Genomic DNA, 22,943 nt, shown 5'->3' with positions numbered 1-22,943 from the left:
CCGTCAATGAAAAAGACCTGGGTGTATGGGTGGATGACAAACTCATATTCAGTGGCCAGTGTCAGGCAGCTGCTACAAAGGCAAATAAAATAATGGGATGTATTAAAAGAGGCATAGATGCTCATGAGGAGAACATAATTTTACCTCTATACAAGTCACTAGTTCGACCACACTTAGAATACTGTGCACAGTTCTGGTCTCCGGTGTATAAGAAAGACATAGCTGAACTAGAGCGGGTGCAGAGAAGAGCGACCAAGGTTATTAGAGGACTGGGGGGTCTGCAATACCAAGATAGGTTATTACACTTGGGGCTGTTTAGTTTGGAAAAACGAAGACTAAGGGGTGATCTTATTTTAATGTATAAATATATGAGGGGACAGTACAAAGACCTTTCTGATGATCTTTTTAATCATAGACCTGAGACAGGGACAAGGGGGCATCCTCTACGTCTGGAGGAAAGAAGGTTTAAGCATAATAACAGACGCGGATTCTTTACTGTAAGAGCAGTGAGACTATGGAACTTTCTGCAGTATGATGTTGTAATGAGTGATTCACTGCTAAAATTTAAGAGGGGACTGGATGCCTTTCTTGAAAAGTATAATGTTACAGGGTATTTACACTAGATTCCTTGATAGGGCGTTGATCCAGGGAACTAGTCTGATTGCCGTATGTGGAGTCGGGAAGGAATTTTTTTTCCCCCAATGTGGAGCTTACTCTTTGCCACATGGTTTTTTTTTGCCTCCCTCTGGATAAACATGTTAGGGCATGTTAGGTTAGGCTATGGGTTGAACTAGATGGACTTAAAGTCTTCCTTCAACCTTAATAACTATGTAACTAAATGCACTTGGATATGCAGATCATCAAAATCCACCGCTGGCAGCTTCCTTTGCTCACGTAGTCTCGTCTGCTTCAAAGAATGGATCTGTCATGACTCAGCTGTCGGGTGACACGGGACCAGGGGCTTCTTCCTTGTCCCTACCAATAGGGGGAGCCCTAGCTCGCCCTATTCCCTGTGATACTTCTGAAGGAGAATGTGCTGGGACCACCACCCTTGCCTTTTCTCCTGAATCAGCCCTCTTTCTGTTCTCTTCCACCACCCAGGGTAGAGGGATGCTACTGTGCACCACAGTACACCAACCCGACGAAAAAGGCAACACAAACAAGGGTAACTGAAAATAGCAAGCATACAAAAATTCACTCACAGATAACACAGGAATTTATCGGGGAGTGGGGGACAGGGGAATAACCAAAGTAAGAGGAGGGAAGGGAATTATCACACATACAAACCTCACAACAGTCACTGTTCTGTCTTCATGCACATTGAAACGGTGTACAATCTGACATACAGCATAAACCACTTCTGTCTTCCAAATAAGCAGAACGTTCCCTGTATTTTAACTTGTTTATTGGTTAACAGGTTGTGGGAATATAGCTCAGCAGGGATCTTTGCTTTGGCCCAAGCAGGTGGCTATGGAGTCACAACGGACAGTAGCAGGCTAGAGAGTTCCACACAGGTATGCACCAGGCGTATTTATTGTACACACTTGTCGTACAATGTTACACGTGCCAAACATGAAATAAAATATCTAAGGCCGTCTGGCCACTAACTAACAATAAGTTTCTAACTACAAAATAAACCTACACAACAATAATAGAGAAGTTCATGCAGCCTTACTGTGTCAGCTTCCCAGACCAGCAGATGAGAGAGTGAGATCCCAGCAACTCCTGATTATATCAGCTGAAGCAGTCAGGAGACCAAAACCTGGACTGCATGTGTGGAGGGGAAGCACCAGTCCTTTCCACGCTGATCACTAAAGAAACCAGGACCGGATTACAGTGAAATAAACAGCTTCACAATTAATACTGGGAGACATATGAAATGAAACGGGGAGAAACATATCTGTTTTCTAGTACTTCTCCCCTTGGTACCTCACAAGGTATAGAACATGCGGTAAAACTATAAGAATACAAACAACATAGGTAAGTATTGGGCAAATAATCACACAGCTGTCACTTTACAATAAACAGAAGTATACAGTATGATGCAAACTTGAACATGGAAATACACAGTTATCTAATAATCAGATCTCCTCTGTACTGGCTGCTATACAGTTAATCACATTTCTGTACAATATTGTATTGCAAGAACAAAGATATTAATCTTGCCAGATATGCTTTACCAGGATAGCAAACTCAAGTTACAGGAGGGTAGATAAACGTGTTCCCAAGAAGTTCACAGAAGAAAATGGAGCTTCCTCTTCCCAACATGCCTTGGTTTAACCCACAATGCAATACTCCACTTGCTGCTAAAGGCACAGGTTATAAACTCAGCCACCCCTAGATGGTGCTATAGCACAGCATAAATACGAACCATATTGCCTTCTATTCAAATGGGCAGGACAGTCACAGATATCTCCTCCAAAACTCCTCCTCAGATAAACACTTCTCCATGCAGCAAAAGCTAGCTCTGACATGGGTTTGAATCAGGATCCAAATTACAAAGGGGATGGGAGTGGCTAACCGAGCTCAGCGGAGAGCCCATACTCCCTGAGTCTCCAACATGGCTGATTAATCGCTGTCCTGCCAAAAGAAATTAACGCCATTTAAAAAGTAGAAGAAGTGCATCTTTTCAGCGCAGGAGTAGGAGCAGTCAGACTCTGTGGCCTTCTGGCTCCTCTCTGTTGCGGTAACCCTGTAACAGGTGCATACTGATCCATTCTGTACTGCAACTGAAGTCTAAGGAGTTAAACTGCATCTACACAAACCATTAAAGGGTATTTGCATGACATTGAACTTCAAGCCAGATGTTAAACTAAAGGTGTTCCAATGATATCACTCCACCATTATCATAGGCAATTAAGGAGCATAGCAAGACTGATATGGAGGCTAGAATTCAGGTCTGTTCCCTTTGGCTATGAGTCACACTTTTGTCTTGGACGCAGTGACAGCCAGAAGAGATTGGTCTGTAGACCAATTGGGTAATTCCATGAAGAGGCGTTCATGAGGGAATATGAAACGCATTTTTTCTCATGCTACTGTGAGCAGCCTGCTCGGTCAAATCATGCTATCATGGCTTGCAGCGTCTTCAGACTTGTCTCCCGTTGAGTAAATCTGGAACTTAATTTGTTGTTAAATGCAAAGGGAGCTGCCAACGGTGGATTTCGCTAATTAGTGTGCCCAAGTGCATTCACTATGGCAGAACATTCCTTAGACAACCATTAATAATCTCACTGATAGCATGATAAGGTACATAAGTGTGTGTAGTTTGCATTACGTAGTGCGTATACTAAATACTGAGTATTTTCATATGCAAATAAATTTCATTAATAATTATTGATTGTCTATAGTTTGGCCCCCTAATACAAAATAACTGAGCCAGCGTGCCACACTATCATAGCAGCACGCTAAGGCGGTAACATTGACCATTGCTTCGTCTATAATTACACGATGTTCCAAATTATTATGCAAATTATATTTTTCTTGGATTTTCCTAAATGGTCGGTGCAAATGGCAGTCAGTCTAATAAAAGTCATCACCCGTTAGAGTATACATCGAATTTTATTGAATAAACCTCCGAATGATAACAGCATCATCTCCAAAATGAATAAAAACTCAAAATGCACCGTTCCAAATTATTAGGCACAGCAGAATATCTAAACATTTGATATGTTTTAAGAACTGAAAATGCTCATTTGTGGAATTTGCAGCATTAGGAGGTCACATTCACTGAACAAAAAAAGCTATTTAACTCCAAAACATCCTATCAGGCCAAGTTACATGTTAACATAGGACCCCTTCTTTGATATCACCTTCACAATTCTTGCATCCATTGAACTTGTGAGCTTTGGTAGAGTTTCTGCTTGTATTTCTTTGCATGAAGTCAGAATAGCCTCCCAGAGCTGCTGTTTTGATGTGAACTGCCTCCCACCCTCAGAGATATTTTGCTTGATGATACTCCAAAGGTTCTCTATAGGGTTGAGGTCAGGGGAAGATGGTGGCCACACCATGAGTTTATCTCAGCCAATGACTCAGAGGTATTCTTTGCAGCATGAGATGGTGCATTGTCATGCATGAAGATGATTTTGCTCCTGAAGGCACGTTTCTGCTTTTTATACCATGTCAGTCAGAAACTCTATGTACTTTGCAGAGGTAATTTTCACACCTTCAGGAATTTTATAGGGCCCTACCAGCTGTTTCCTTATGATTGCGGCCCAAAACATGACTCCTCCACCTCCTTGCTGATGTCGCAGCCGTGTTGGGACATGGTGGCCATCCACCAACCATCCACTACTCATCCATCTGGACCATCCAGGGTTGCTCGACACTCATCAGTGAACAAGACTGTTTGAAAATTGGTCTTCATGTATGTCTGGGCCCACTGCAACCGTTTGCTTGTGAACACTGTTTAGGGGTAGCCAAATAGTAGGTTTATGCACCTCTGCAAGCCTTTGAAGGATGCTACACTTTGAGGTTCGAGGGACTCCAGAGGCACCAGCAACTTCAAATATCTGTTTGCTGGTTTGTAATGGCTTTTTAGCAGCTGCTCTCTTAATCCGATGAACTTGCCTGGCAGAAACCTTCCTCATTCTGCATTTATCAGCACAAACGCGTCTGTGCTCAGAATCATACACAAATCTCTTTAACAGCACGATGATCACGCTTAAGTTTTCGGGAAATATCGAATGTTTTCCTCTCTTGACCAAGGCATTGCACTATTTAATGCTTTTCGGCAGCAGAGAGATCCTGTTAAACATCATTTTTAAGTAGTTTTCCTTTAATTAGAATCACCTGGAAAACTAATTATCACATGTGTTTAAGATTGATTTCAGTGATCCATTGAGCCCTGAGACACAACACCATCCATGAGCTTATTTGAAAAACAAATCAATTAAATCTTTTACACTTAAATCCAATTTGCATAATAATTTGGAACACGGTGTATATACTGAATCATTATTGAAACCTTATAATCCTCCAAATGGAAGAAAAAATAAGCACTAAAAGACATTGTAGTCAGAAAAAGAGATTAGTTACCATAAAATCTGACTTGTCTACTGAGTGGATTTAAAAAAAAATCATAAAACATGAACTATAGAAAACACTGTTTGCTTTAGGATTTCTTTGCTTATACAGGTGCATCTCACAAAATTAGAATATAATCAAAAAGTGAAACTCACATATTCTATAGAGTCATTACAAACAGAGTGATCTATTTCAAGTGTTTATTTCTGTTAATGTTGATGATTATGGCTTACAGCCAATGAAAACCCAAAAGTCATTATCTTAGTAAATTAGAATACTTTATAATCCCAGCTTGAAAAAATGATTTTAAAATGCGGACTGTTGGCCTACTGAAATGTATGTTCAGTAAATGCATTCAATACTTGAAGTATCTACAATCGATGATGGTTTTGGGAGCCATGTCATCTGCTGGTGTAGGTCCACTGTGTATTATCAAGAACAAAGTCAATGCAGACATCTACCAGGAAATTTTAGAACACTTGATGCTTCCCTCTGCCGACAAGGTTTTTGAAGATGTAAATTTCATTCTCCAGCATGACTTGGCACCTATCCGTACTGCCAAGAGTACCAATACCTAGTTTATAAACAACAGTATCACTGTGCTTGATTGGCCAGCAAACTCGCCTGACCTTAACCCCATAGAGAATCTAAGGGGTATTGTCAAGAGGAAGATGAGAGACACCAGACCCAACAATGCAGACGAGCTGAAGGCTGTTATCAAAGCAACCTGGGCTCCCATAACCCCTCATCTGTGCCACAGGCTGATTGTCTCCAGGCCACGCCGCATTGATGCAGTAAGATGCAAAAGGAGCCCCGACCAAGTATTGAGTGCATTTACTGAAAATACATTTCAGTAGGCCAACAGTCCGCATTTTAAAATCATTTTTTTGAAGCTGGTGTTATAAAGTATTCCAATTTACTGAGATAATGACGTTTTGGGCTTTCATTGGCTGTAAGCCATAATCATCAACATTAACAGAAATAAACACGTGAAATGGATCACTCTGTTGGTAATAACTCTATCTAATATATGAGTTTCACTATTTGTATTAAAAACTGAAATAAATTAACTTTTTGATGATATTCTAATTTTGTGAGATGCATCTGTATATTGTGGCTCGGGAGCTGGAAGGGAACCTGTCATGTTATACATGCAGTCTCACCTGTGGGCAGCATAATATAGAGTAGGAGAAGCTGAGCTAAATAGGTTCGATTCAGTATAACTTCCATTTCATTCATTGAAGTCTTTCGTGTTTGTAAATATTTAAGTCCAATTGGAGGTCCTACTAGAGATGATAGAATGTTAGTGTTGAAACGAACCTTCAAGGGTCATCGTGTCCAACCCCCTACTCATTGCATGATTCACTAAACCATCTTAGACAGATGTCTGTCAAGTCTCTCTTTGAAGACTTCCATTGAAGGAGAACTCGCCACCTCTCGTGGCAGCCTGTTCCACTCATTGATTGACAGCTGTGTCTACATTCTCAGCCATGCAAGGAAGACTGGCAATCACTGGATAGGACCGCCCACTATACATGAAAATAACAGGGATTTCAAAGAATAAAGTGAAAGTTTTACTGGAATATTCCCATGAAAATGTAAATCAATCTGATCATCTCCTTCTGCTCTATGACATCCTGCCTGCAGATCAGATACACTTTTCAATAAGACAAGTTCCCCATAGAGCAGCCTTCTCCTTTTGTAGGATACTCTGCTTTTCTAGCAGCCTTACAGATAATATATATTTTCTTGAAACAGGACAGGAAGCCAGTGAATCTTAATGCATGTTTGGACTGCAAGCCAGACTGAAATGTCCTAGATCACTGTGAGGGTCATTTGTTATGTCACCTTGTCTCTGCAATGTAATATATAAAGTGAAAGTTTCAAGAGTTCAGAGCAAGTGATTGTTCCTACAAGTCTACAGCTGAATACCTAATCCACCAAGTACAATGTTCCATTTTTTGTAAATTATTCGATGGAGAAACTGAGCTGCGGTACCGGGCACAGAGAGCTGCGGTACCGGGCACAGAGAGCTACAGTACCAGGCACAGCCACACTAGTGTGTGCATTGCTGTGCTTGTGTGCACAAGGAAAGGGCCATGCCTTTCTCTGGCATGCAGTAACCCCTTCAGTGTGCTGATCAGATGGGAAAACTAATCTTGATACATATATTCAGCCATGAACCTGTCTGAGCCTCATAAGGCCAGACGGGTTTTCAGAATGTTTCCATTCCCTGATTATAAACAGAAATTTTTAAAATTATGGGAAGTTGAAGCTCCAGCTATATTAGCTAGCCTTCTATAAATGTAGACATAGCTTGGGGATGCATTCATGCAGGGGTGCATTCGTGCACTATTATTCGTGTACTTTTTTTTCAAAGTATATTTTTTTTCTAAGTATGACGCAGTTATAACATGGCAGTTAGACAGGGCAGGAGACAGGTAAGACAATCTAAACCTACTGCCTATTCACTTGAAGCAGAACAAATACACACCATATGTATCTGTATAATCTATATCCTGGCTGCTGCATTCACTCACCGCCCTTGCATAAACTCCATCCATGTCGGCCCCTCTGTCCTTGCCTCTCCTATGTATAGCACTCATGCTCTGTTCACATTGCTTAACAGCGCAGATCCATTCAGTCCCACCATCCAACACAAAAGACGCTCTCACAAATCACTTAACCATCTGCTCACTCTATCCTCCTTCTCCTAGGCGCTGGAGACATCTCTCCAAACCCCGGCCCCCCATGTTATAGCCAGTCAAACCTCCCAACTGCTACACCCAGAAACCCCTCTAACCTTATTAATATTCCATGCATGCCTTCTGTCTCTTTCAATTGTGCTGTTTGGAATTCTCGCTCTGTGTGTAATAAACTCTCCTTCACCCATGATTACTTCCTTTCTAAGGCTCTTAATCTCCTGGCTCTTACTGAAACCTGGATCCAGCAGTCAGACACAACCGCTGCTGCTGCTCTCTCCTATGGTGGACTACACTTTTCTCATACCCCAAGATCAGACAACAGAGCAGGTGGAGGCGTTGGTCTGCTCCTTTCACCCAAATGTACCTTCAAGTTATCCCCCAAGTACCCTCACTTGTATTCCCTTCCTTTGAGGTCCATGCTGTCAGACTCTACGTCCCCTTCTCCATGCGAGTGGCGGTGGTGTATCGTCCTCCTGGCCCCTCTCATCAGTTCCTGGATCACTTTGCCACCTGGCTTCCACACTTTCTCTCCTGTGACACCCCCACCCTTATCATGGGTGATTTCAACATCCCCATTGCTTCTCCCCTTTCCCCGTCTGCTTCTCACCTTTTATCTCTAACCTCGTCTTTCGGCCTCTCGCAGCATACTAACTCTCCAACGCATGAAGATGGAAACTCCCTTGACTTGGTCTTCTCCCGACTTTGCTCAGTGGATGATTTCACAAACACCCCTCTCCCGCTCTCTGACCACAACCTTCTTTCATTCTCTATCAAGAACTGCCATCCCACTTAGGTCACCCCCACTTTCCACACTTATAGAAACATACAGGCCATTAACACCCAGAAACTTATGAAGAACTTGCAGTCCTCATTGGCCCCAATCTCCATCTCATGTCCTGATTCTGCTCTGAACCATTACAATGAAACCCTGCAAAGTGCCCTGGACGAAGCTGCTCCTCCTATACATAGAGCAACTCGACACAGACGGCGACAACCGTGGCACACGCTGCAAACACGCTTCCTGCAGCGATGCTCCAGGTGCGCCGAACGTCTGTGGAGAAAATCTAATCTACCCGAAGATTTCATCCATTATAAGTTCATGCTAAAAACATACAACTCTGCCCTTCACCTCTCCAAACAAACCTATTTCAACACCCTCATCACCTCACTGTCCAATAACCCTAAACGTCTCTTCGACACTTTCCAGTCCCTACTCAACCCAAGAGAGCAGGCCCCAACCACAGATCTCCGCGCTGACGATCTGGCCAATTACTTCAAAGAAAAAACTGACCACATTCGACAGGAAATCATCTCCCAATCTCTTCATACCAGGCACTGTCCTCCCTCCCCCACTGCATCTAGTTCACTCTCTGACTTTGAACCAGTTACTGAAGAAGAAGTAAGCAGGCTCCTTGCATCTTCTCGCCCGACCACTTGCACCAGTGACCCCATTCCGTCACATCTCCTCCAGTCCCTTTCCCCGGCTGTCACCTCTCACATAACAAAAATATTCAACCTTTCCCTCACTTCCGGTATTTTTCCCTCCTCATTTAAGCATGCCATCATACATCCATTACTTAAAAAACCCTCCCTCGACCAAAACTGTGCCGCTAATTATAGACCTGTCTCTAATCTTCCCTTCATCTCTAAACTCCTGGAACGCCTGGTCCACTCCCGTCTTACCCGCTATGTCTCAGATAAATCTCTTCTCGACCCTCTTCAATCTGGCTTCCGCTCTTTACACTTTACTGAAACTGCCCTCACTAAAGTCTCTAATGACCTACTAACAGCTAAATCTAATGGTCACTACTCCATGCTATTTCTCTTGGATCTCTCCGCAGCATTCGACACTGTGGATCATCAGCTCCTCCTCACTATGCTCCGCTCCATCGGCATCAAGGACACCGTTCTCTCTTGGTTCTCCTCCTATCTCTCTGACCGATCCTTCTCTGTATGTTTTGCTGGTTCCTCCTCCTCTCACCTTCCCCTTACTGTTGGGGTTCCTCAAGGATCAGTCCTAGGCCCCCTCCTCTTTTCTTTGTATACTGCCCCTATTGGACAAACAATCAGTAGATTTGGGTTCCAGTACCATCTCTATGCTGATGACACCCAATTATACACCTCTTCTCCTGCTTTCACTCCGACCTTCTTAGAAAACACCAGTGATTGTCTTACCGCTGTCTCTAACATCATGTCCTCCCTCTATCTGAAACTGAACCTGTCAAAAACTGAACTCCTCGTGTTCTCTCCCTCTACTAACCTACCTTTGCCTGACATTGCCATCTCCGTGTGCGGTTCAATCATTACTCCAAAGCAACATGCCCGCTGCCTTGGGGTCATCCTTGATTCCGAGCTTTCATTCACCCCCCCACATCCGATCACTGGCTCGCTCTTATCTGCATCTCAAAAACATTTCTAGAATTCGCCCTTCTCTTACTTTCGACTCTGCAAAAACTCTTACTGTTTCTCTTATTCATTCCCGTCTGGACTATTGTAACTCTCTACTAATCGGCCTCCCTCTTACCAAACTCTCCCCGCTCCAATCTGTCCTGAATGCTGCTGCCAGGATCATATTCCTCACCAACCGTTACACCGATGCCTCTACCTTGTGCCAGTCATTACACTGGCTACCCATCCACTCCAGAATCCAGTACAAAACTACTACCCTCATCCACAAAGCACTCCATGGCTCAGCACCACCCTACCCGTGCCCTCCGCTCCGCTAATGACCTCAGGTTAGCATCCTCAATAATCAGAACCTCCCACTCCCGTCTCCAAGACTTTACACGTGCTGCGCCGATTCTTTGGAATACACTACCTAGGTTAATACCATTAATCCCCAATCCCCACAGTTTTAAGCGTGCCCTAAAAACGCATTTGTTCAGACTGGCCTACCGCCTCAACGCATTAACTTAACTATCCCTGTGTGGCCTATTAAAAATAGAAAAAAAAAAACAAAACACATAATCAGGTTCCTTGCATCGTGTTCTCATACACTTTATGCAGTTAATAGCCCTCTGTGTCTGTACTGCTACATACTTAGGCTGTTAACTGGTTCATGCAGCTTTACATGAACACCCGAGCCTTATACTATGGCTGGTCCAAATAACTAAAGCAATTGTTACCATCCACCTCTCGTGTCTCCCCTTTTCCTCATAGTTTGTAAGCTTGCGAGCAGGGCCCTCATTCCTCCTGGTATCTATTTTGAACTGTGATTTCTGTTATGCTGTAATGTCTATTGTCTGTACAAGTCCCCTCTATAAGTTGTAAAGCGCTGCGGAATATGTTGGCGCTATATAAATAAAAATTATTATTATTATTATTTTTATATTAGGAAGTTGCAAAATAGTTTATTATGCGATGTTAAGTCTAATGTGCTCATATATATTGCTCAAAAAAAATAAAGGGAACACTCAAATAACACATCCTAGATCTGAATGAATGAAATATTCTCATTGAATACTTTGTTCTGTACAAAGTTGAATGTGCTGACAACAAAATCACACAAAAATCATCAATGGAAATCAAATTTATTAACCAATGGAGGTCTGGATTTGGAATCCCACTCAAAATCTAAGTGGAAAATCCAATTTCATTTTTTTCCTTACACATTGCTTTAATTTCTGGGAAGCCCTTAAAGTTTAATAAACTTCTTGAATCTGTTTGTAATCACTTTGAGGGGTATAGTTTTTAAAATAGTGTCACTTTTGGATATTTTCTGTCATATAGGCCCCTCAAAATAACTTCAAACGTGATGTTCTTCCCCAAAAGAATAGTTTTGTAAAATTTGTTGGAAAAATGATAATTTGATGATAAACTTTTAACCCTTCCAACTTCCCAACAAAAAAAAAATTGTTTAACCCCTTTCTGCCATCGGATGGAACAGTACGCCCGATGGCAGATGCCCCTAAAATTAACCTGATCGCTAAACGTCATAGCAAGAAAAAAATTAAAAACTCCAGAATTACGTTTTTTTGTTTGCTGCAACATTGCATTAAAATGCAATAACGGGTGATCAAAAGAACATATCTGCACCAAAATGGTATCACTAAAATCTTCATCTCGGCACACAAAAAATATGCCCTCACCCGACCCGAGATCCCGAAAAATGTAGACGCTACAGGTATCGGAAGATTTGCGCAACTTTTTTTTTTTTTTATCAAAGTTTAGATTTTTTTTTCACCACTTACATAAAAAATAGCCAAGACATACTTGGTGTCTATGAACTCGTAATGACCTGGAGAATCATAATGGCAGGTCAGTTTTAGCATGTAGTGAACCTAGCAAAAAAGCCAACCAAAAAACCAGTGTGGGATTGCACTTTTTTGCAATTTCACTTCACTTGGAATTTTTTGCCCGTTTTCTAGTACATGATATGGTAAAACCAATGACGTCGTTCAAAAGTACAACTTGTCCTGCAAAAAAATAAGCCCTCATGTGGCCATATTGATGGAAAAATAAAAAAGTTATGGCTCTGGAAAGGAGGGGAGCGAAAAACGAAAACCCAAAACTGAAAGAAGCTCCGGGGGTGAAGGGGTTAAAAAACGATGGTGATGTAAAGCAGACATGTGGGAAATGTTATTTATTAGCTATTTTGTGTGGCATAGCTAACTGGTTTAAGGGCATAAAAATTCAAAGGTTGAAAATTGCAAAATTTTCAATTTTTTTTTTGTCAATGTTTGTATATTTTCATAAATACAAATTATATTGACCAAAATTTACCACTAATAATAAGTACAACATGTCACAAATAACAGATTTAGAGTCACTGGGATATGTTTAAGCAATTTGTAAGTTATTACCTCATAAAGTTTACATTTGGTCAGAATTTTAAAAAAATTGTCCTGGTCAGGAAGGTAAAAATAGTCTGGGTGGTGAAGCGTGTGAATAATAATCAAAGCAAGCAAACCATAAGTCTTGATGATAATAATATTAATGCTAACCTGTGTGTTTTTTTTATTTTCAGAATGGAATTTGTCAAACTTGAAAAGACTTGATGTCAGCCAGGTACAAAGTTGGGTTTTTTCTTTCTTAGGGCTCATTCAAACATCTTTGATTTTCATATGTGAAAATAGCAGAGTGATTTTTAGTATGCCGGATCAGATTTTAATCAATGTTTGTCAGTTTTTGTCACCACACCTTATTGTTATAGGCCCCCAAAAATCATTGCTTTGCTTCTCCGACTCATTACAGTGTTAATTTCGGAGAACATGGATTCAACACTGATGTCATTTGTGTTATATTTTCCTGTGATATTTTTGGACCATTAGACATCCAATTTGGTTCAGAAATATATGGACAGTGACACAAGTATGGCATTTTAGCTGTTAACCAAAACATATTCAAGATACAGCTAAATAATAATCAATATGGGCTTCAAGTGCAGATTTTAAGTTTTGTTTTCAGGGGCCTCACATCCAAATTGGAGTAAGGGTTCAGGAATTACCGCTCTTCAATATGTAGCTTCCTCTTTTTCAAAGAGAGTAAACTGGCAGTTATCTCAATAAGCACTGTAATGGGCCCATGTTAATCCATCTTCTTTTAAGCAGGTAAAAGTTATGGAGCTGATTCCAGATGTGGCATTTGCATTTGAAAACTGTTCCTGTGAACACACAACGTGGGGTCAAAGGAGCGAAACAGACCATCATTAGGCTGTAAAAAAGAAATCTATCAGAGCGATAACCGAAATGTCAGGAGTGCCAAATCAACAGTTTTGTACATTCTGCAAAAAAAGAGTGCACTAGTGAGCTTGGGAACTTAAAAAAAGTAAAGATCACATCAGTATCTAAGTCTCCCACAAAAAGAAGACTTCGTGAGAGCAAATACATAGTTTAGGTTGCAAACCATTAATCACCCTTAAAAGTAAGAATAGAACCCCTTTAAATCTTTCACTCTCTGTTTCATTGCAGCCATTTGGTAAATTCAAAATAGTTCATTTTTTTTCATATTAATGTACACTCTGCACCCCCAAAAAACAGAAATGTAGACATTTTTGCAAATGCAATAAAAAACAAACAAACTGAAATATCACATGGTCATAAGTATTCAGACACTCATATTTAAGTCACATGCTGTCCATTTCCTTGTGATCCTCCTTGAGATGGTTCTACCGTGCAGCACGGTGGCGCAGTGGCTAGCACAGCAGCCTTGCAGCGCTGGAGTCCTGGGTTCTAATCCCACCTTGGACAACATCTGCAAAGAGTTTGTATGTTCTCTCCGTGTTTGTGTGAGTTTCCTCCGGGTTCTCCAGTTTCCTCCCACATTCCAAAGACATACTGATAGGGAATTTAGATTGTGAGCCCCATTGGGGACAGCGATGATAACGTCTATAAAGCGCTGCGGAATATGTTAGCGCTACATAAAAATAAAGATTATTATTAAGATTATTCTACTCCTTCATTGGAGTCCAGTTGTGTTTAGTTAAACTGATCGGGAATGATTTGGAAAGGCACACACCTGTCTATATAAGATCTCACAGCTCACACAGTGCATGTCAGACCAAATGAGAGACACTTTTTTGCAATTTCACCGCACTTGGAATTTTTTATCCCATTTTCCAGTACACTATATGGCAAAATCAATGATGTCATTAAAAAGTAAAACTTGTCCTGCAAAAACAAGGCCTCACATGGCCATATTGCCAGAAAAATTAAAAAGTTAAAAAGGTCTGGGAAGAATGGGAGCAGAAAAATGAAAACGCAAGAACTGAAAATCCCAAGGCAGTGAAGGGCATAATTAAAACTTCAATTGCATCTCAGTTGTTTAAAGGGAACCTGTCACCCCCCCCCAGGTGTTTGTAACTAAAAGAGCCACCTTGTGCAGCACTAATGCTGCATTCTGACAAGGTGGCTTTTTAGTTACAAACGCCTGCACACGCTGAAATAAACACTTATAAAATGTGCCCCCACATACCCTGAAATCGTCCCGGGGACGGGACTCTCCGTCCTAATTAGACGCAGCACAGCCGTCACTCTGGGCCTGTGCTCGCCGCCTCCTCTTGCTTCATTATCGTCCCGGGCGCCTGGGCTGTAAGGTTTTTTTTCCGGGCGTGCGCAGTTGCGCTGCCCTTCGTACTTACAGCGCAGGCACCGGGGACGATAATGCAGCAAGAGGAGGCAGCGCACACAGGCCCAGAGTGACGGCTGTGCTGCGTCTAATTATGAAGGAAAGTCCCAGGGGGTCGTGGCCTGAATGTGTTGTGAGCGGCCGTCTGAGGCAGGAGCTACCGCTCAGTATAAGCTATATGCAGGATTGCAGCCTGTAAAATTGGGGCCAGGTACCTGAAATCATTGGGGAATCCGTGACTGGTGTGTTGCCTGTGGATCTGTGTGCCTGCGGGGCAATGACCGGCAGAAGGAGCTCCGGGAAGGCAGCGGGGAGCTGGAGAGAAAGCCCCAAGATGGTGCCAGCCAGGAGGAAATGCTGACAGAGGAGCCTGTGATGGCGGGGGAAGATTCTAGGAGAGCAGATGTAGCAGCCAGGCTGCAACGCTTCGCCTGACAGACTGAGGAGATCCGGAGACCAGCGGTGACAGGCAAGGTGAAAGATAAGCCTGTGGGGCACGGAGATATGGAGGAGCTGAGGGAGGAGGAGGGAGAGGACAGCGATGGTGGGAGCCATTCTTGTGTGCAGGAAAAGGAGGAGGAGAGCAGGGGAACCATGAAAGGCACTGCACTGTGCATCAATGGAATGCAGATTCCTGAGGAGCCCACTCTGAAGGATGTGTTTAAGGTGGTTTTATACAGTCTCAATACTATCACCAATATGGCTGCGCAGATGGGGGTCCTGCAGGCGGACATGTCCAAAATGCAACATTCCTTGCACGTGACTAAGGAAAGGATGGGAGAGGCGGAAAAACGCATCAGCAGTGCTGAGGACTATATTGCCAAGGCACATAAGGCTACAAAACGCATAAGTGCTGCGATTTCTGCCATACAAGCGAAAGCGGACGACCTTGAAAATAGGTCCAGGCGCAATAATGTGCGGCTGATTGGGGTACCTGAAAAGACAGAAGGCGCGGCTCCGACAGAGTTCTTTGAAAAATGGCTACTAAACCATATTGGAGCTGACAAGTTATCTCGGATGTATGCTATTGAAAGAGCACACCGCATCCCTATGTATCCCCTCCCCCCTGGGCATCGTCCTAGACAAGTGCTAGTCAAGGTCTTGCACTACCGTGACAGAGATGCCATTCTCAGACTTGCCAGAGAGAATCCGAATTTGCAGATAAATGGTTCCAGGATTTCCATGTTTCCGGACTTCTCCATAGAGGTGCAGAAGCAGAGAGCCAAATTTGTCCATATCAAGAGGCTGAGGGAGATCAGCGTCAATTACTCGATGATACATCCGGCCAAACTAAGAGTGGTCGCTGAAGGGAAAGTGCACTTCTTCACGGAGGATAAAGAGGATTCAGCGGGATGATAGAACGGTTCTTTCTTATTCTTGTTTCTCTTTATGCCCTTTTTTGAAGGGATCCACTGGCTCTTTTTCCCCCCTGTTTTTTTGTGTTCTTATGAGGCGGAGATGGGCCCTTGTTGGATCTCGAGTTTTTTCCTGGGGGGTGGGGTTAGAGTTTTTGAAATTTAAATAGGCTGAAATCCACAAATCATGGGTGAGTCCCAATAGTTTGGGACAAGCGGCGGGACTGTTGGACGGGGTTAACAGACTGTTCCGGATAAAGTGCGCTCTCCCCTCCATGTTAGGATGGGATGGAAGATGGGATGGGGATTTGTTGGGGATGTTTCTCTGTTGTGTGGGGGGAGGGGTTTGGGGTTGGGGAAATATTTGTATAATGTACATCACCCTGGTTACTGTGGTTGTGGCATCGGCCGCAAATGGATAAAAGAATGTGGGATAATATGTACTGAGGAGGGAAAATGTCTGGAAGAATGAGAATTGTGAGTTGGAATGTCAGGGGTTTGGCGTCTGGTGTAAAGCGGCAAGCTGTGTTTAAATTTTTGAATGATGCCAAGCCGTCAGTGATCTGTCTGCAGGAGACTCATATGGTGAAGGAAAGAACGCATTTTCTGGCTAAGGGATGGGTTCAGGTGGGATACCATGCCACATATTCAGCATATTCCAGGGGGGTCAGCATTCTCATCTGTGCTGGGGTACCTTTTGTGTATCACAAAGTGGTTATAGATCAGTCGGGTAGATTCGTATGTTTACATTGTAAACTGTATGGATGTCTGCTGTGGCTGGTTTCAATTTATATTCCACCACCATATTGTGGAAAGGTTATCCACAGAGTTCTGGGAATATTGGAGGAGACACCGGGGATACCGTTTTTGCTAATAGGGGACTTTAACAACATTCCGGACGCACACTGGGATAGGGGGAGACCAGAGCCATTGAAGTTGTGTGGTAATTGCACACCATTTGGTGCCGTCCTGAGGGAAACTGCTCTGTATGATTTATGGAGGATGTCTCATCCTGAAGTGTACAAGTATGCATGTTTTTCGTCCTCTTTCGCTTCTTTGTCAAGAATAGATCTGGCCTTGTAGGGGAGGTAACATACAGGTCCTTCTCAAAAAATTAGCATATAGTGTTAAATTTCATTATTTACCATAATGTAATGATTACAATTAAACTTTCATATATTATAGCTTCATTATCCACCAACTGAAATTTGTCAGGTCTTTTATTGTTTTAATACTGATGATTTTGGCATACAACTCCTGATAACCCAAAAAACCTGTCTCAATAAATTAGCATATTTCACCCGACCAATCAAATAAAAGTGTTTTTTAATACCAAACAAAAAAACCATCAAATAATAATGTTCAGTTATGCACTCAATACTTGGTCGGGAATCCTTTGGCAGAAATGACTGCTTCAATGCGGCGTGGCATGGAGGCAATCAGCCTGTGACACTGCTGAGATGTTATGGAGGCCCAGGATGCTTCAATAGCGGCCTTAAGCTCATCCAGAGTGTTGGGTCTTGCGTCTCTCAACTTTCTCTTCACAATATCCCACAGATTCTCTATGGGGTTCAGGTCAGGAGAGTTGGCAGGCCAATTGAGCACAGTAATACCATGGTCAGTAAACCATTTACCAGTGGTTTTGGCACTGTGAGCAGGTGCCAGGTCGTGCTGAAAAATGAAATCTTCATTTCCATAAAGCATTTCAGCCGATGGAAGCATGAAGTGCTCCAAAATCTCCTGATAGCTAGCTGCATTGACCCTGCCCTTGATGAAACACAGTGGACCAACACCAGCAGCTGACATGGCACCCCACACCATCACTGACTGTGGGTACTTGACACTGGACTTCAGGCATTTTGGCATTTCCTTCTCCCCAGTCTTCCTCCAGACTCTGGCACCTTGATTTCCGAATGACATGCAAAATTTGCTTTCATCAGAAAAAAGTACTTAGGACCACTTAGCAACAGTCCAGTGCTGCTTCTCTGTAGCCCAGGTCAGGCGCTTCTGCCGCTGTTTATGGTTCAAAAGTGGCTTTACCTGGGGAATGCGGCACCTGTAGCCCATTTCCTGCACACGCCAGACTCAGTCCACTGCTTCCTCAGGTTCCCCAAGGTCTGGAATCGGTCCTTCTCCACAATCTTCCTCAGGGTCCGGTCACCTCTTCTCGTTGTACAGCGTTTTCTGCCACATTGTTTCCTTCCAACAGACTTACCATTGAGGTGCCTTGATACAGCACTCTGGGAACAGCCTATTTGTTGAGAAATTTCTTTCTGGGTCTTACCCTCTTGCTTGAGGGTGTCAATGATGGCCTTCTTGACATCTGTCAGGTCGCTAGTCTTACCCATGATGGGGGTTTTGAGTAATGAACCAGGCAGGGAGTTTTTAAAAGCCTCAGGTATCTTTTGCATGTGTTTAGAGTTAATTAGTTGATTCAGAAGATTAGGGTAATAGGTCATTTAGAGAACCTTTTCTTGATATGCTAATTTATTGAGACAGGTTTTTTGGGTTATCAGGAGTTGTATGCCAAAATCATCAGTATTAAAACAATAAAAGACCTGACAAATTTCAGTTGGTGGATAATGAATCTATAATATATGAAAGTTTAATTGTAATAATTACATTATGGTAAATAATGAAATTTAACACTATATGCTAATTTTTTGAGAAGGACCTGTATATGGCTAGAACAATATCTGATCATTCCCCCATGAGTGTGATACTTGAGGGAGTGGGATCTGTACCTGCTAGGGGGTGCATGTGGAGGCTGAATCCGTTCTGGCTACACCTTATTGATTTAGATGGACACATAGGGGGGGAAATTAAGGAATATTTCAAAATTAATGCTGGGTCGGCTTCGGTATTGACGGTATGGGAGGCCATGAAGGCCTATTTCAGAGGGCTCTGTATTAAGGGGATATCCCGAATCAAGGCAGAAACAGGCAGGAAGGATCAGATGTTGATACAAGAGTTGGAGGAGGCATTAATCAACGATCAATCCCCAGAGGCACAGGGGAGGTTGAAGGTTGCGCAGAATATAGTATGTCAGATGGCAATGAAAAAAGCGGAATGTAAGAGGATGTTTCAAACTGCTAAATACTTTGAAGAGGGGGACAGGGCGGGCCATCTCCTTTCCAGAATAGTGACGGCACAGAGAGATCTACACATATAGTCGCTTTGAAGGGAAGGGATGGGAAGGAGCACACTGGTTGCAAAGCAATTTTGGAGGTGATGACGGAGTATTACTCAGATCTTTATAAATCGCGGGTACAATCAACGATGGAGGAGGTGGATGGTTTCTTGACAGGGGTACAGCTTCCCAGATTCTCAGTGGCCGATCAGGGACTTCCCGAGGAGCCGTTTAATTTGGAGGAGCTTGACGCCGCATTGGTCTCTATGCCTAATGATAAAGCCCCGGGGGTAGATGGGATCCCGGGGGGAGGTGTATAAAAAATATAAAGAGATACTGCTTCCTGCCTTATTGGAGGTGTATGCTGCTGGTCTGGTGGAGGGGGAGCTGCCGAGGTCCACGCGGGAGGCAATAATTGTTGTCCTGCCAAAACAAGAAGCTGGATCCCTGGGATCCTTACCCTATCACCCAATCTCGTTATTAACGACAGATATTAAAATCTTGGCCAAGATGTTGGCTAACCGTCTTAACAAGGTGATAACGACACTAATACATCTGGACCTATCCGGATTTATGCCCAATAGTTCTACAGCATATAATCTTTGACGATTGTTTCTCAATATGCAGGTAAAGGCAGATATTATGGGTTGGAGGGTTGTGGTGTCTTCAGACGCCGCTAAGGCGTTTGATAGTGTGGAGTGGCGGTATTTGTGGGCGGTCATGAAGGCTATGGGTTTTGGTGAGAGGTTTATACGTTGGATGCAGCTGATGTATGTTTCTCCAAGAGCCAGTATACGGGTAAATGGAGTCTTGTCAGGGGATTTCCCTTTATATAGGGGAACGCGGCAGGGGTGCCCTTTGTCTCCTCTGCTGTTTGCAATTGCTGTTGAGCCCATGGCGGTGGCAATACGAAGGGACAGGGACGTAAAGGGGTTTCGGTATGGAAACTATGAAGAAAAAATAGCCCTGTACGCGGACGACGTGTTATTGTTCTTGGAGGATGCACAGGAGTCTTTGGGGGCCCTTATGAACAGTATTTCTAAATTTGGGGCTCTTTCCGGATTATCTATTAACTGGGATAAGTCTGTGTTGTTGCCCATGGACATGGCTGCTCCTCTGACACTAGACCCTGGGGTTCCCTTAAGAGTAGTACATGAGTTTAAAAATCTTGGCATCGTGGTTTCGGACAAAATAGAGGACTATGTGCGGCTCAACCTGACTCCTTTGCTTGGGAAGTTCCAGCAGAAGATTGGGGCCTGGAAGAAGCTATTTCTGTCGGTCGAAGGCAGAGCCAATTTGATCAAAATGATACTTATGCCTCAGCTCCTCCACATATTGCATAATGCTCCCGTGTGGCTACCTCAGAGTAAATTTTATAAGATCAATACTCTATTTAGGGATTTAATTTGGAGGGGTGGACGGGCGCGCATCAAATTGGAACATCTGCAAAGGGCAAAGGATGAGGGTGGTCTGGCGGTCCCTAATCCATGGATCTACTATATAGCATCTCAGTGCCAGCACATGGTAGGTTGGGGAGAACCAGAACAAAGCTCTTCAGCGGGGATAATCATTGAACACGCGGCAGGGAAAGGCCCATTGTTAGCCAGTCTTAAAGCAGGTAGATTCAGAATTATCCCCGAAAAATTCCCAACAATAGCTATGCTGGGGAAAGTCTGGCAGAAAGTTAAGCAATGGAGGGGAGTAACGGAATTTACGAGATATACGCCAATTTGGTTTGATCCTAGATTTGCAGAGCTTACGAGATTGCGGGGGTTCGGTCAGTGGAGGCGCATTGGCATTTGGTTCGTGTCTCAGTTGCTTGATGGGGATGTTATCAAAACATTCGAGACACTTAGGACCGAGTTTTCTTTGCCCCAGAAGACGTTTTTTCAGTACCTGCAGTTGAGACACAACCTAAACTGTCAAAATGAGGGGTCGCGTGTGATTCTGCAGTCAGATAGCATGTTGAACCTTATTGGGTCTCGGAGGAGTACGAGGGGGTTCATTACCTTGATGTACAGGGGTCTGATGGATACCTTTTTATTGAAGCATCCATTAAGGATTAAGGAGAAATTGGTGGCGGACATGGGCCCCTTGTCGGAGTCCCAGTGGGAGTCCATACTTCAATATATCCCCAGGGCTTCCCTGAGTGAGGCTAAGAGGGTGTCACAGCTATACCTGGAGTATAGGGTATATAGGACCCCTGTATAGATGATGAAGGCAGGACTGAGAGGTGACTCAAAATGTCCCAGGTGTGGTGAGGAAGTCGCTGATCTGCTACATATGATGTGGTCGTGTGCTCACCTGCAACCCTTTTGGGGGAAGGTGCTTAACTTGATCCAGGAGGTGACAGGAGTAGATGTGGTGCGTAACCCGCTGACTTGCCTTTTGGGCTGTATGGATGATATTGCTACGGATGAGTGTGGAAGGCTGACTATCGCAAGATTGTTGTATGCTGCGAGAAAGCTTATCGCAATGCATTGGTTGGATGAAAAACCGCCAGGAAAAAAGGAATTTATCAGCAAGATAAATTTTATTGTCCTTGAGGAGCACAGAGAGCCACTGCCACTGCCCCAGAGCACAGCTCGCCACCACCACACCACATAGCCCCAGCCTGGGAGGCTGCATCGGGACTGCCGCCACAGCCACAGGATTTGTAAGTATATTATGACCATAAGACACACACCCATTTTCCCCAAAAAAAATTTGGGAAAAAAGTGCGTCTTATGGTCCAAAAAATACGGTATAACCAAAAAACTGAAGACTAAAATATTACTAAGATGACAACAGAAGGATCTTTGATCACAGTCAGGATGTTGTCCATCTTTGAAGAAATTTTTCTTTTTCGTATTTGGGACTAAAATTAATTTTTTGCTATTGAGTTTTATTAAAGATTTTCCACGAATTGCCTTCTATAGCCTCTGTTCTGCACTGACTATTGCTAGCTGCAGAAGATCAGTGAAAATCTTGACAGTGAGCTCATTCTAATTTAGTAACTTTTATCTTTCTTTTACTGAGCACCTCTCATCTGATTTATGTCTACAGACTGCATCCAAGTTTAAGGAGCAGGGAAACAAAGAGCTTGTGAAAGCCAAACTTTGTAAAATTTTTAATGAAACCTGAAAGCAAAATTTATTTTTATCTCAAAGTACGCACGTTTAAGTAAAAAAAAAAAAAAAGTGGACAACTTCCCTTAGTGACTATAGCATGGAGGACCTCCCAGCTATCCCCCAATTACTACCCTCCAACCCTTGCAGGATGTGATCATATGGCGCTGGTAGTTGCTTGTTCAGCTGTAGGACTAACAATGGTGACCAGGTCTGCTATGAATGGAAGTACGCAAACAGTAGATCACATTGGTGAAAAAAAAATCAAACAAGGACTGTTACAAAACATTCTTATTTTCAGCAGGAGATTGGTTAGAAACATAAATAAGGATAGATGGTGTTTTTTTTTTTTTCTTTTTTTCTCTCTCTCTTTTATTTATTTTACACACACTGTGCTCCCTATAAATTCATAAAATACCTTTGGAGTGGGAGAGGGGTGAATTTTAACAGATTAATAAATTTTTATTGCATAATATCCTCTGCAACTGGTATATCAGTTCTAGTTACAGAGGAAATTCAGCATCTTGCCTGCCTAGCATAAATGAATGGGTCTTCTAGA

At 43.0% G+C, this 22,943-nt stretch overlaps 1 protein-coding gene across 2 annotated transcripts in view; it reads left to right on the top strand.

The window, feature by feature from the left end:
• PIGN (phosphatidylinositol glycan anchor biosynthesis class N) overlaps positions 1 to 22,943 on the top strand; it is a 477,253-nt gene that overhangs the window by 56,688 nt on the left and 397,622 nt on the right. For both annotated transcript variants that reach the window (XM_077269733.1, XM_077269734.1), the window contains exon 9: positions 12,694 to 12,734. In XM_077269733.1, coding sequence (XP_077125848.1) covers positions 12,694 to 12,734 — 41 coding nt within the window. The remainder of the gene's footprint in view (positions 1 to 12,693; positions 12,735 to 22,943) is intronic.

The sequence above is a fragment of the Ranitomeya variabilis genome, chromosome 6 (genome assembly GCF_051348905.1).
Source record: "Ranitomeya variabilis isolate aRanVar5 chromosome 6, aRanVar5.hap1, whole genome shotgun sequence".
Classification (NCBI taxonomy): Eukaryota; Metazoa; Chordata; class Amphibia; order Anura; family Dendrobatidae; genus Ranitomeya; species Ranitomeya variabilis.
The sequence above is the reverse complement of the archived record's forward strand: the minus strand, read 5'-3'. Positions and strand labels throughout refer to the sequence as shown.